General features: G+C 32.9%; 1 protein-coding gene across 1 annotated transcript in view; it reads left to right on the top strand.

Moving 5' to 3' along the window:
* Window positions 1–15,680, top strand: part of UBE2R2 (ubiquitin conjugating enzyme E2 R2) — a 91,134-nt gene that overhangs the window by 64,647 nt on the left and 10,807 nt on the right. The window contains exons 2-3 of the mRNA XM_006216818.3: window positions 2,158–2,244; window positions 12,542–12,639. Of these exons, the coding sequence (XP_006216880.2) occupies window positions 2,158–2,244; window positions 12,542–12,639 (185 nt within the window). The remainder of the gene's footprint in view (window positions 1–2,157; window positions 2,245–12,541; window positions 12,640–15,680) is intronic.

The following is a 15,680-nucleotide window of genomic DNA, read 5'->3' as shown; positions in this document are numbered from 1 at the left end:
GTTCAATTAATAACATCTTAATTTCAATAGTATATAAAATCTGCTCCTATATAGCTCTGATCCCTCCCTTAGCTTTGTTTTTTATTATTATACAAATTACTTCTTTGTGTATTTTGTGCCCATCAGTAGATTTATAATTATTATACTATATGTATCTTTTAAATCAGGGGGGAAAATTAATGGACAAAAATCCTTTATATTTACCCTATATTACTGTTTTTATGTGTGCTCTTCATGTTTTTTATGTACTATTTAGTGTGCTTTCACTTCAGCCTGAAGGCCTCTGTTTAGTATTTCTTGTAGGGCAGGTCTTGTCACAAGTTTTCAATTTTTGTTTATCTAGGGTGTCTTAGATTGCCTTCATTTTTGAGGAATAGTTTTGCTGGATATAGAATTCTTGACAGGTTTTTTTTCTTTCAGCACTTTGAATGTCATTCTACTGCCTCTGTCTTTCTGGTTTCTGTTGAGAAATCATCTGTTTGTCTTACTGAGATTCCCTTGTACTTGATAGATAGTTTTTCTTACTGCTTTCAAGATTGTCTTTGGCTTTGAACAGTTTGATCATGATATATACATCATAAATCTGTATGAGGGCATGCCTTTAACACTTAGGTACTTGGAAACTCTGCCTTAACCTTCACTACCTGGTTGTGTAGATCCCTAAGTTCAGCCAGAGTTGCTAGTTTAGGGCCTTCTAATGGCCTCTCATGACTTTCCCAGAGCATGCACATAGCCCAGACACATTCACAGCCCTACACATTGACCTGGTCTTCTAGATTCTTAGAAATTTGTCAGATTTTCAAAACCCTGTGGACATCTCATATCTCAGCTTTTTCTGTTAAAAGTTTTGGTTTATTATTTGCCCTAACAGGCACCTTTGAAGTTAGAGTTGCCTGTCATTGTTTTCAACAGCTACTCCCAGGAAAAATACTTTCACATTGGCCAAGCCCCAAATCAGGTAAAATACAGACAGCCTTTGCAACTATGGTCTTCTAGGGAACCACCAGAAAGGTCAAATAATGAAAGTTCTTTGAGAATAAGGCTTCGAAGATGTTTCAACCCATTCTGTGGCTGCTGGTCTTCACGTTGAATGTGAGCTTTTAGTTTTAAGGCTACCATGGCTCTGGAGAGAGGACTAGGGCAAGTTCAAACACCACAAAGTTTATGATTTTCTTTAATAGATGCCCCCTGAGTTCCTGCATGCCTTTGGTTATTTTCTAGATTTTGAAAAACATGATTCTTAACAGTTTTTTGCTGTTTTTTGAATTGCTTTCATTGAAGACAGAATTTTTGAGGGTTCTGACTCTGCCATTTTTACTGCTCTTCTTAGCTTACTTATTCTTAGCTTGTACTTTCATTCCCTTCCTTACTCTTTTACTGATACTGTTAGATGAGTTCTTTTCTGGAGTTCTTCATATTTGAAATATGGTATACTGCCAAGGACATTCACTATAGCAGTATTTACAGTAGTGGGAGAGTGAAAAACAACCCAAATGTCCCAAAATAAGGAGATAGTTTTTAAAAAATGATTCATCTATATATCCATATGATGGAATGTTACGCAGATACTAACAGTCACACATTTGGAAACTACTTTATGACAGCAAAAAATGTTTGTGATATGATACAGATGGAAAAAACAGATTATAAAATACAGTGCTCAAATTTTTTAAAATAAGTTTTGTAAAGATGTAAGCATATGTATGCATCAAAAACTCTTGGAAGGAGCCATATCAAAATGGTAGCATTTATTATTTCTGGGTTAAATTGTGTTAGTTTAAAAAATTATCTTTGTTCTATATTATGTACAATAAGATTATATTAACTTTTTTATTATAAAAATAAAATACAGCTGTTAATGTGACACACCTGTACATATTACTACTTTTGACTCCTGTGTTCAATTAAAACTCACATAACTGTTGAGCTTTGATAATTTAACATAAACTTTTATAAATATTTGAAGAGATGTTATAAGAACATACTAAAAATAACCCTGGCATTGGGGCTAACAAAATATATATGAGCTATTTTAATCCCCGGAGTCTACTGTATAGAAAGAAGTTTTGTTTCCCTGGGGTATATTAGGGTGAATTGTTAGGTAGATGAATAACCTGTAGTCTCATTTATTAGCATTTTATTTTTTTTTCTTTTCAGGCGCATATTAAATTTCCTATTGACTATCCATATTCACCACCTACCTTCAGATTCTTGACCAAAATGTGGCATCCCAACATTTATGAGGTAAGAGATGTCTATTATGAACTTCTCTGAAGATTTTTTTTTTTTTAGATACTATCCTTTGTAAAGTTGCCTCTGTAGCTCAGTAGCTGTGATAGTTATGCTGTAGCCACAGGGACGTATTCATTTTTAATTAGCAGTAGTTAAATTGTTCAAAAATTGGGGATAATTTTTTAATACCAATGTATATTATAGTTAATTTAAGGTTGAGGCTTTAAACCTTTGCTGCTTATTGCTAAAATTATAATGCATGTGTTAATGTTTTCAATTTTTTAATTTAGCAGATAGTCATACAGATTTCTTTGTGTACCTAGCCTCTAGCTTTACAGCAAAGCTCAGCTGTTGCTCTGATCAGAGATTCACCTTTTTGAGGGGAAGATTTATTCTGCTACATTTGTACTGGCCTCCCTTAAGGAGGTGCTGTATAGTTGTTGAGAATCCCTTTTGAAATAAATTCAAGATTAGGTTCTTTTACTGGATAAGTCTACATGCCTGGGAAAGTCATTTCTAGCTTTTTTGATGAAATACACTTAGCTTTGAGCTAATCTAGAAGGATGCTGGAATGATGCATTATGTTTCTCAGGATAATATGTCACGGCCCACTAATATATCCTTTGAGTCTACTCCCTTATTCTGTCATCGTTTTCATTGCAGTAGGGCTCTGAAGTAGTCTCATATTATTGTAACTGAGTCCCAAGCATTAAAATTGCTTTTTAAAATTTTCAGCTTTGGTCGTGTAGTCTTTTTTTTTGGCTAGATGGAGAGTGGGAAGCACCTTTGCTCCAGAAACAAAGCTACACAGTCTTTGTGTCTTTGTTTCTTTGTTTCTTCCTTCCTTCTTTCCTTCCTTTCTTCCTTTCTTCCTTTCTGTTGAAGTATAGTCAGTTACAATGTGTCAGTTTCTGGTGTACAGCACAATGTCCCAGTTATGCATATACATACATATATTTCTTTTCATATTCCTTTTCATTAAAGGTTACAAGACATTGAACATAGTTCCCTGTGCTATACAGAAGAAACTTTTTGTAAAATCTGTTTTTATATATAGTGGCTAATATTTGTAAATCTCAAACTCCCAGATTTATCCGTTCCCACCCCCTTTCCCTGGTAACTGTAAGATTGTTTACTTACATAGCCTTTAAAGTGCTTATAGGCGAGTAAAGTGCTTACTGTATGGTTCTGAATTTGGATCTCAGTCTGTATAAATTAGCACACTGGAGCAGCTTTGTCATTTTTCACAACCTGCTTTTTCTATAAGTCATTTTCTTCATTTTTCTTTCCTCCTTAAAATAGGACAAACTGGAACTCAAAAGATCATAGGTCATTACACTTCCATAAGTAATCCCCAGAATATTGTGGGTTTTTTGTTTTCTTTAGTATTTGACATAATCATAATACAGATAATAAACAACAGTGAATATGTTATGCTGTTCTGTACATTAAAGTTATCTTATTGTAGGAGAGAGACTAGAGAAATAAGTCACTGTTTCATGAGTTCGAACTGAGTTCAGTATACATAGAACTATTTTTGTGTTCCTATCTATTTAATAATAAGAAAATTCCTGCCTTCAAAACTGAGATAAGAGTTTAGGTTCTTTCTTGCTGTCTAAACTAATTCACTTGAAAGCCATATACTTGCCTGTTTCCATCTCAGTTACCTAACTCTTAAACTGCTCTCAAAAAAGAAACATAAAAAACAGGATAAAGGATTCAAAGCTCTATTGGAAAAAAGTGTAGTTTGATAAACTTCCCTTTCCACTGCTTTTTCATCACTTAGGTAGGCTATTTAGTTCTGTCTCTTAAAATTTCACATTGGATCATTATTTTAAAAAAAATATTTTTCAAGAAAATATATTTTCCATAGTCATAATAAAAATTTTAATAGTAAAATAATGCATGCATATCTTATACAGTTGTTTTTCATGCCATAAAAGTTTTGGGTTTTTTTAAAAAAGTGTTGTCATAGTTAGGAAATTAAATTTGATGTAATCAGATGGGATCATAAGAGATTTCTCACATACGTTAATTTACTTTGCTACTTTCAGGAAACAGTGTCAGAATTGAACTTTTTGAGGGCCTGTATCAGTATTTGTGATTCTAGACATTAGGGCTCATGGTTCTTGGCTAAAATGATATTCCTGGAAGTTACTCTCTATTCACCCATCTGTATTGTGGCCTATGTTAGAAACACAATGAACCTCGATATTAGATTAGTCACCATAATGTTTACTGCACAGATATTTATAATAGAACTCGGCACGAAAAGGGAAAACAATGGCAACAACGACAGAATAAAAATACAAAAGGAAAAGCCTACTCAAATGCCAAAATATGTGAATTTATGAAAGAGTTTTTGGTATATTAACTTAATAATCATTAAAAATAAATATAGTAAAGACTTTTTGGTAGAAAATAGTTTATCATGTTTTTAAAACTACAAGAGCTTTGGTTACAGTTTTGTTAAATACATTCATAGACATATTACTGCAGCCCCAAAAGTTATAAGTACTGCTTTTATATGAGTAAATTTAATTTAACATTTCTTTGATCATTGCCATGTTTATGAAATTTGTGAATATCAAGGGGGAAGCCTGGAGAACAAAAGAAATTTAATATGAACGTGTCATCAATGAAACATACTGCATATTCTACTCTTTTCTGCTTCATAATATGTTAAGTGATCTCAGTAAGTTTCCTGGTTCTGTGTTACTGTGTGTTCAGAAATAGACAGCCAACTTAGGCCCATTTGCTTCACAAGTCATGTACTAAAATGAGGTTTTTAGTGGGGAGGGTATAGTTCAGTGGTAGAGTGCCTAGCATGCATGCGGTTCTAGGTTCAGTCCTCAGTACCTCCATTAAAAACAAATAAAGAAATAAACCTAATCCATCCCCACCCCTCCCCACCCTACAAAATGAGCTTTTTGTACACACCCTCCTCACTACAAACTTCACTGCTATGGCAACTCAGAATCTCACTGCTCTTTGTGTGTATTTATTTTTAAAGCTTTTTGGTGATAGATTAGTTTTTAGAGTAGTTTTAGGTTCGCCGCAAGATTGAATGGAAATTATATAGAAGTGTTTAATATTTAATGACCCTTTTAGTACTAGTGAATTGCAGATCATAGTATGAACCTTTCTTTTAAAAAATAATAAAAGATTCTGGATGGTTTTTGAAGGAGTATACAAATTATTCTTCCTGTACAGTGTTCACAGATAAATGTCACCAGCGTAGTCATGAAATAAAAGTAACAGTGAGATGGTGTGTTTTAGGATACTTGATAGCCAATAGGAAAATATTTTGCTGTTTTAATTAAGGTTCAAGTTCTGAAGTTATTCTTGATCCTAGACTCAGATGATTCTTAAGACTTTATACTAATCTCTGTAGCCACCAACACTGTAAGGATATACCAATCATTGGGGTGTGGTATTTTAATTAAAAATAAATCCTACTGTTTTATGCTTTTCCTAAAACATGCTGGTCTTAACTTGGGCTGCCGTAACAAAATACTATAGATAAGGTGGCTTAAAACAACAGAAATTAATTTTCTTACAGATTGAGAAGCTATAAATACAAGATCAAGGTGTCAGCATGGCCAGTGTCTGGAAAGACTCTTCCTAGCTTACCTCTGTGTCTTCATGTGGCTTGAGAGGAAAGCAAGCATGCCCTAGCTCTCTGATGTCTCTTACAAGGTTTTAAAAAGGTTTTTGCCAAGTCTGCAGAACTATTGCTTTTGGGAATATAAAATGTAGTCTGTATAAATGGTGAATGAACCTAATTACATATAGTTTATGATCTTAGTAATTATTTACATGGAATAGGCCATTAGGAGTGAAATGGATGAAGAGCTCCACAATCAGCTCTTCAAAAACTGAAAGAACTCGATGTATCAAGAGGTCCTTTATGTTAAAGCTGTAATTATAAATTGTATTTTAAAATTACACAGAGAAGGCCAGGTAAAAGCAAGGATACTATGTTGGTTGGGGTTCTCCAGAGAAACAGAACCAATAGGATATATAGAGATACATATAAGAGGAGATTTATTGTAGGAACTGGTTCACATGGTTATAAAGTTTGATAAATCCCACAGTCTTCCTTTTGTAAACTATGGAGCCAGAAAAGCTGGAATTAAATCCATTTGAGTCCAAAGGCCTGAAAACTGGGGGAGCTTCTGATGTGAGTCCTGGAGTTCCTGAGGCCCAAGAATCAAGAGCTCAGATCTACTAGCTCAAGAAGAGAGAGAATCTGTCCTTCCTCCACCTTTTTGTTCTGTTCAGGCCCCCTTAGAGGATTAGATGTCTGTCACATCATCATGGTGAGGGTGAAACTTCTTTACTCTCTACTGATTGAAATACTAATCTCTTCCAGAAACACCTTCACAGACAAACTCAGAAATAAGGTTTCACTTATAGCCCAATCAAGTTGACACATACAATTAACCATCACAGATACCTCTCTTTTTCCTACCATTCCTCCCTTGGCGTCCGCATCAGGGTTCTTCTATCCTCCATGTACATCGTTATGTCCTCAGCGGGTGTAATTTGACTGGAACTACATATGAATCCTTGAAATGGCAAGGTGTTTATAATAAGGGTTTATTCCCTTCTTAATTGATAACAGTAAAATTATATTTAGAGAGAAAAACAGTGATAATCTTAGCTGGTTCTGCTCCACCTCCTTTGATCATTTAACACACTTTTTTCTCTTTAATTGTTGTTCTTATCTCTGTTTAGTGGGATTATCTCATAGAGTTTCTGTGGTATTTCTGTAATTTCTCTGAGAATTTATTTTAATGGTTATTCCACCCAGGAATCAAATAATGAAGCCAAAGAAATACATTAGAATTGATTACAGAGTTGTGATATTACATTCTCTGATGATCTTTCAAGACTAGGACAGACTGCTTAATTTTAAGTTCATTATTCTTAAACTCATTTCATATAAATTTTAAATGTGAAGTTTTTAAATTCTAAAAAACTTAGAATGGATTTTATTAAAATGCCTTGATTTCAATATCTATGTTATAAATATACTAAAAATATTAAGTTGAAACCTATTTATTTTTAAAATTATTTTGCAATAATTTTGAACTTGAGTTTCAAAGCTAGTACAGAAAATTCTCATACACCTTTTATTTATGTTCCTCTAACACTAATATCTTACACAACCATGGTATCTTCATCAAAACTAAGAAATTAACTTTGGTACAGTACTGTTAAGTAAACTACAGACTTTATTTGGAATAAAATGTGGCATGGGGAACTTAAAACATGTAGTACTTGTCCTTAGCTGCTGTGTATTCCTCTAGGTGAAACAAACTCTATTTCTGTATTGTGTTATTAAATCACTGAAAACAACATGCTTGTACTGTATGATCTTTTTGTGTATATATATATATATGTGTGTGTGTGTGTGTGTATAAAACATTTTTTATTGAGTTATAGTCATTTTACAATGTATCAACTGTACTTTATGATCTTAATTCACATAAAGGTACTGAGTGCTCTGTTAAGATTTTGTTATATTATCAACATTTATTGTGTTTATTTTTTTAAATGTGCATTTGATGAACATTTAAGATGTACATAATTTTACTCAGTGGTCTTTAAGTAGGGAACTGAATAAAACATTTCTCTTTAGTTTATTTAGAGTCTTCAAATGAATGAATGCTTTCTTATCAGCTAATCAGAAATGTGTTAACCTAATATATTTTATTTTCTTTAGCTACTGGAATAAATTGTCAAGTAACTTCTCATTGGTACCTGGTAAAATATGTTTTCTTTTAATTGTCTTTATCATTAAAACAGATCACTATTAATTGACTTATATTCTTTATTTCTAAAATATTAGAGAAAAGATTTGTGGCAGAATTTTCCTGTAGAAATTCTAAAGTCTGTACATGAGTTTCATCTTAGTTTATATGAAGTAAACGAATAAGATACAAAGTCAACAGAAACCAGACTTTGGCTCTGATTTGGTGTTGAAAGTTTTCTAGCAAATGTAATTTAGTATTACACATTATTAACGGTTTGAACCCTATCTTGTGTTTGTTTAGATTTAGATTTTGCTTTTTTCTTTATTTTTTTCTTTTAAAAAATTGAAATTAGGATATCAGTTTGCTCTGTGAGGATATATACACCTTAAGAATTTAACTACAGGTATGTTAGCCATCATTTAGAACATGCTAAGCTGTGGTTTAGAAATAATTTGTGACAGGATTCTGTGTATATTTATGTAATTATATTTGTGGATTTGCAGATATTATGCATTGTCTCTAATTTTAAGGCATAAGAAAGAGGCTTCTCTAGCCAGTGATATTCCCAGAATTGGCAGCTTATCAGAATCATGTACAGCAGTTAGAGGTGAAATTCACAAACATAAAACTAACCATTAAAGTGAAAACAATTCAGGACATTTGATTCACAGTGTTGTGCATCTAACACCTCTATTTTTAAGGCATTTCTTCCATCACTCCAGTGTAAAACTCCTTACCAATTAAGCAGTTTCTCCATTCCCAGTTCCCCCATGTCTCTGACAGCCATCAATCAGCTTTCTGTCTTTATGTACTTATCTCTCCTGGATATTTCATATCAATGGAATCATACAATATGTGACCTTTTCTGTCTGGATTTCACTTAGCAATAATGTTTTGGAGGTTCATCCATGTTGTAGCATGTATCAATACTTCATTCCTCTTTGTGGCTGAATAGTATTCCATCATATGGATATATCACAGTTTATCCATTTATGAGCATTTGGTCTGTATCCACCTTTTGAATATGTGAATAGTGCTGCTGTAACCATGTATATACAAGTATTTGCTGAAGTACTTTTTTCACTTCTTTTGGTTGTATACCTAGGAGTGGAATTGCAAGAGTCAAATTGTAATTCTGTTTAACTTTTTGAGGAACTGCCTGTTTTGCAGCAGCAATATATGAGGGTTCCATTTTCACCAACAGTTATTTTCCATTTTTGTTTTAATTGTAGCTATCCTAAGGGGATAGGAAGTGATAACTTACTGTCATTTTGATTTGCATTTACCTAATAACTAATGATGTTGAGCATCCTTTCATGTGCTTACTGGCCATTTATAAATTTTCTTTGAAGTAATGTCTGTTCAAGTCCTTTGGCCATTTTTTAACTGATAGCTTTGCCTTTGAGTCATAGAAGTTCCTTTTATATTATAGACATTAAATTCTTAGCAGATATGATTTGCAGATATTTTATTCCATATTTATAGATTATTTTTTCACTTTCTTGATACTTTCCTTTGCACAAAAGTTTTTCATTTTGATGAAGTCTAATTTATTCTGGTTTTTTTTGTTTGTTTGTTGCTCATGCTTTTGGTGTCATACCTGAAAATCCATCGCCAAATCCAAGGTCGTGAAGATTTACCCCATTTTGTGCGGGGTTTGTTTTTTTTTTAAGAGTTCATGATTTTAGCTCTTAGATTCTTTTTCATTTTGAGTTAATTTTATGTATGGTATGAGAGCAGAGTTCAATTTTGTCCTTTTGTTTTTGGAAATCCAGTTGTCCCAACATCATTTGCTAAAGAGACTGTTCTTTCCCCCATTGAATGGACTATGGTAAGTCCATCTTGTCAAAAATCAATGGGCTGTGGATGTATGAGTCTGTTCATGGACTCTCATTTCTATTTCCTTGGTCCATGTGTCTGTCATTATACCAATTCTAAACTGTCCTGTTGACTAGCTTTATATAAAGTTTTGAAATCAGGAAGTAGAAATCCTTCGGCTTTATTATTCTTTTCCAAGATTGCTTTGGCTATTGTGGGTCCCTTAAGTTTCCATATAAATTTTAGGAACAATTTGTCAGTTTCTGAAAAAAGGAAAGCTAGGATTTTGATTGGGATTGCACTTAATCTATAGATCAAATTGGGAAATTTGCCAGTGTTAAATCTTCCTACCCATGAACACAGGCTGTTTTTCTATTTATTTAGGTCTTTAATTTCTTTGAGCAATGTTGTAGTTTTCTGTGTACAGGACTTTCATCTCCTTGGGTAGATTTACTCCTAGGTATTTTATTCTTTAGAGAGCATTGTTAAGTAGAATTGTTTAGTATGTTTTTTAGGTTATTCATTGCTAGTGAATCAAAAACTAATTTTGGAATATTTGTCTTGTATCATGCAACTTTGCTGAATTTGTTAGCTCTAGTAGTGTTCTTGTGAATTCTTTGGAATTTTCCTTGACAGTTGCAAATGGAAATACATTTACTTCTTCCTTTTCAATTTGTACGCCTTTTTGTATTTCTTTTTTTTCTCTAAGTGCTCCGTCTAGAACTTCCAGGACAATGGTAAATAGCAGTGGTGAAAATGGGTACCATAGTCTTGATCCTGATCTTAGGAGGAAAGCTTTCACCATTGAGTATTATGTTAGCTGTGTTTTGTTTTGTTTTTAATAAATGCCCTTTGCAATTTTAAGATAGTTACCTTCTATTTGTAGTTTTCTGAGTGTTTCTACTATGAAAAATACTGAATCTTGTCAAATGCTTTGTATCAGTTGAGATGCCCATCGTTTAATGTCATTTCTAAGTACAAATCTGTCATTTCACAATACAATTTTACTTATATTAAACTCTGAACAAAGTATCATGCTCCTCTGGCCTCGGGCTGTATTTTTCATTCAAACTGGGCTCTTGACTGCTGTGGTAAGTAGGTAGTTATGCTGGGTCCCTCAGAGATGTCGACGTCCTAGTCCCTGGAACCTGTGATATGTTAGGTTACATGTTAAAGAGGAATTAAAGAGGAATTTAAGTTGCTTATGAGATGACCTTAAACTAGGATTCTTCTGGATTACCCAGGTAGGCCCAGTGTAACTACAAGGGTCCTTTAAAGTAGAAGAGGATAGGCGGAAAATGAGAGTGAGAAAGAGATGTGCCTTTGGAAGAAAAGCTCAGAGAAATCCAACATTGCTTGCTTTGAGGATTAGAGGAAGGGGGCCAAGAAAAAGGAATGCGGGTGGCCTTTAGAAGCCAGAAAGGGCGAGAAAAGGGACTCTTAGAGTCTTCAGGAAGGAATGCGTTGCTTCCCACACAATGACTTTAGCTCTGTGGAGAGCAATGTCAGACTTAGACCTGCAAAACTGTGAAATAATAAATTTGTGTTTTTTTAAGCCAAGTTTGTAGTAATTTGTAATAACACAAAATAAATGTAACTACCTAAACATGTTTTATCTACTCTTTATGATGTTGATTTATTCCTTCAGGCAAACTCTTGTCTAAATTTCCCTTACGTTATTAAAACTGTACGTATTATTGAAAGCCCATCTCAGAGCTTCCTCAGTCATTAAGCCTTGTTTTTGTTTTTGTTTTTGTTTTCCCCTACATCAGTCACCTCCCAGGTGTCTTCTCTAAATATACATAGCTTCTCTCCTTGTTTCTGTCGTGCTTTTTTTAACTTCTTCGTGGCATTTAACAATGATACAGTTTTAGAATATAGTATTTGGTATTGATTTTATTAAAAATTTTATTCTCCTTTTAAAAATGTTCTGTTATCTTGAGTGTGTGTGTGGATATATCTGAATTTGTATTTATATGTAAATTTTTATGCTTTATATAGTTCTAAGTTTTAAAGAATTTGAATCTTTTATTTCCTTTTAGACCAAAAGATAGGTGACTATATCTTAATTAATGTTGTTTATTCTGTTAACAATCTGTATTGCATATGGTAGATGATCCTTATGTGTTTGACTTAAAACTTAATGTACTTGTGGATTAAGTCCTATAATTTAAATTTATGAACCAAAATATTTTAATTTTAGTGGTAAATTGTTCTGTCTGAGGAAGTTCTCATTAAGTTGTTTATGTGTTTTAGTTTATATAAACTAGTTATTGAAACCAGTGATTGATTTTAAAGGTGATTATAGCATCTCTCTAGACAGATTTTAAACAAGGTCAGATTTTTTTTGTTTCTCTTAATGTACCTTAGGTACAGATGTGTGAAAATAAAGAGAAATATTTAGTTGCTTCTTGGGACTGTTAAAACATTATTTATCAAATTTGTCTTTTTTCAATTTTTAAATGACTTTTTTTTAAGGTGGTACTACACAGTGGTTTTTTAAACTAAGAATTGTGTCTTGGAGATTGGTCAGAATGAGTATTTGTAATGTTAAAAATGTCTTAATTCTTCATTATTATTGATTCCAAACATGAAGAAAAAGCAGAATTCTTTACTCCCCTAATGATAAGAAAATAAGTTTTCTAAAAATAAAAAAAAAACTTCACAACTGACATTTTTTAATATTACATTTTTGAGTGTTTACTGAATGTGATATTTGTGTCTTGTAGAATGGAGATGTATGCATATCAATTCTTCATCCGCCTGTAGATGACCCACAGAGTGGAGAGTTACCCTCTGAAAGGTGGAATCCTACTCAAAATGTCAGGTAAGGAATTAATTACATAAGGAATAATCTGGTTTTTAGGTGGCTCTTAAGATTGGATATTAGATATTGTCTTTTGACAAGTATAGAAGAATCCTTTCTATAGTTGGTTGTTTTGTCCTCTTCTAGATCTTTAAGTAGCATGTGTACATCATTTTGAAGAGCTGTGTTTACGGGTAATGATGCATATTGTTAATCATTTCTCTGTGTTCACCTTGGAAGGACTTTTCTAGGCTGAATTCTTCCTCTTATGTTTTACGTAAGTTCCACCCTGCTGCTTTGGATTTCATGACTTCCATGTTAGGATTGGTTGCCTCCTTATGCTAGGATTCTTAAGTCTTCATCTTTAAAAACTAAAATTTGACCTTAAGTAATACTTTTAAAAGAACTTTTATTATCTGATTTTTTTCTTATGATTTGGAAGACATATATTTCTTGTAATTTCCTTTGATTATCCAACTAGATTGATCTGTTGAACTCTCTGCCTAGATGGATGGATATTTAATCATTTTCTTTAGTAATGTTCTATATGTGTGGGAGTTGGTCACATAACCTTTACAAGAATTTTTAAAACTATGTAGACTGTTGCATGTTTTTAAGTGCAGTTTTTTACATCACAAAATTAAATAAAGAATACATTTTTTTCTCCTTGCATTCACATTTCCATTGTGCTCTCCCTACTGAGTTTTATTCTAATACTTGAAATGTTTGTTTGATAGCCTTATTTATATTTTTATGCAACAAAAATCTGTATTGACAATAAGGCTCTAGTTGAACTTACTTCTATATTCAATTATTTTATTAATGTATTGTTGATTAAAAACAAGTATATTACACTTTGGATATGCTTTTATTTTTTACAGTTAATAATTATTTGAAATGCATTTTTAGTCTGATAATTTGTTTTCAGTTAATTTCTGTATCCATGAATAATTATATTGCTAGAATGAGGCAGAATACAGCTTTACTTTTATATACATACATATATGTATGAATAATATACATTATATATACTTTGTATATATCTATATACATGTGCATGTGTATGTGTGTGTGTGTGTGTATAGACCCATAAGGATAGATAGATAGTAGGTGCAGTGATTAAGAAACCTTATTTACATGTGATGATAGTGGAATAAAAATTTTAGGGCAGTGGAACTAAAACCTTTTAATTCCTTTGGAATTATTTGGCAAAAATCATGTAGTAGTGAGGAGGGTATAGCTCAGTAGCTCAGTGGTAGAGTGCGTGCTTAGCGTGCATGAAGTCCTGGGTTCAGTCCCCAGTGCCTCCCATTAAAATAAATCAATCGATCTACCATCCTAGCCCCCTCCAAATCATGTAGTAATCTGTTGTGAGTCGGTTTTTTTTTTTTTATGTTTTATGGAGATACACAATTCTCCCATTTCAAATATATGGTTCACTTTTTAAAAAAATATTTTTAATATTTTATTTTTTTAATATTCTTGGAGTTGTACAACCATCACCACAATCAATTTGAGAAGATTTTGATCACCCCTAAAGAAACTCATACCTATAAGCATTTGTACTCCATTACCCCTCAACTCTATACCCACCCCTCCACCCATATCCCTAAGAAACCCAGTTTACTTTCTGTCTATTTGGATTTACCTCTTCTGAACATTTCATATGAATGGTATCATAACCATATGTTACTGTTTTGTGACTGGCTTCTTTAATTTTGCAAGTTTTCAAGGTTTATCCTTGTAGCATGTATGAGTACTTCATTCCTTTTTATGGCTGAATAATATTTGAATGCTTATATACTACACCTTGTTCATCTGTTGATGGAATTTGGGTTGTTTCTACTTTTTGCTATTATCAACAATGCTAAACATTGTGTACAAGTTTTTTTATGTACATATTTTTTCATTTTCTTGGATATATACCTGGGAGTGGAGTTGAATGGTTCATATGGTAACTCAGTGTTTACCTTTTTGAGGACCTGCCAGACTGTTTTCCAATTTAGTGGCTGCACTAAATAGTACATTTCCACCAGCAGCATGTGAGAATTCAGTTTCTCTACACCTTTGTTATTGTCCTTTTATTATAGCCATCCCATTGGGTGGACATGGTTATCTCATTGTAATTTGTCCTCATTGTGTTTTTTTAAAAAATAACTTAAAAAATTTTAGAACAGTTTGAGTTTCAGAAAAATTGTGAAGGTACAGATAGTTCCCAAAGACCCAACATTTGCCAGTTTTCTTTATTACTAACATCTAACGTTAGTATGGTTCACTTATTACAATTAGTAAGCCAGTACTAATACATTATTATTAACTAAAGTCCATACTCTTTCATATTTCCTTAGTTTTTACCTAATGTTATTTTTCTGCTCCACCCAGGATCCCCATGCATGGTAGGTTCACATTATGTTTAATAGACATTTCGTCTTAGGCAACTGTTAGTTTCTTGGACTTTCCATATTTTTTGATGATGTTGATCCAGTATTTGTAGAATGTCTCCCAAGTGGGATTTAAAAAAATTTTGATTCTGATTATACACTGGGATATTGAGTATTGGTGAGGAAGACTATGGAGAAGGTTAAGTATGTTTTTATCATGTTTATATCCAAGGACATACTGTCAACACAACTTACCACTCTTGATGTTAACATTCATCAGTGGGCTGTGAAACTCTTGTTTTTAGGGTTTCTCCACTGGAAAGTTCCTCTTTGCCCCCTTTCCATTCTGTATTCTTTAGAAGGAAGGAAGTCGTATGTGTAGCCCACACTAAGGAGTGGGGAATTATACCTCCTTGAGGCTGAGGAGACTGTATAAATTATTTCAAATTCTTCTGCACAGGAGATTAATCTGTTCTCCCCCATTTATTAATTCAGTCATTGTTGTTAATCATTTTTAATGATCTGGAAGCTAGTAACTATTAGAGTCTCCACTTTTGTCAAAAGCAAATAATTGGAAGCTTCCTGATATGCACAAGGATTTCTTACCCATTTCTTACCAAGTTATGTATTTGCTTCTGACTTTCTTAGAAGTGTATACCAAAAAGTCCACTCAAGACATAT

Source organism: Vicugna pacos, chromosome 4 (assembly GCF_048564905.1).
Source record: "Vicugna pacos chromosome 4, VicPac4, whole genome shotgun sequence".
Lineage (NCBI taxonomy): Eukaryota > Metazoa > Chordata > Mammalia > Artiodactyla > Camelidae > Vicugna > Vicugna pacos.
This window is presented reverse-complemented; position numbering and strand designations above follow the sequence as displayed.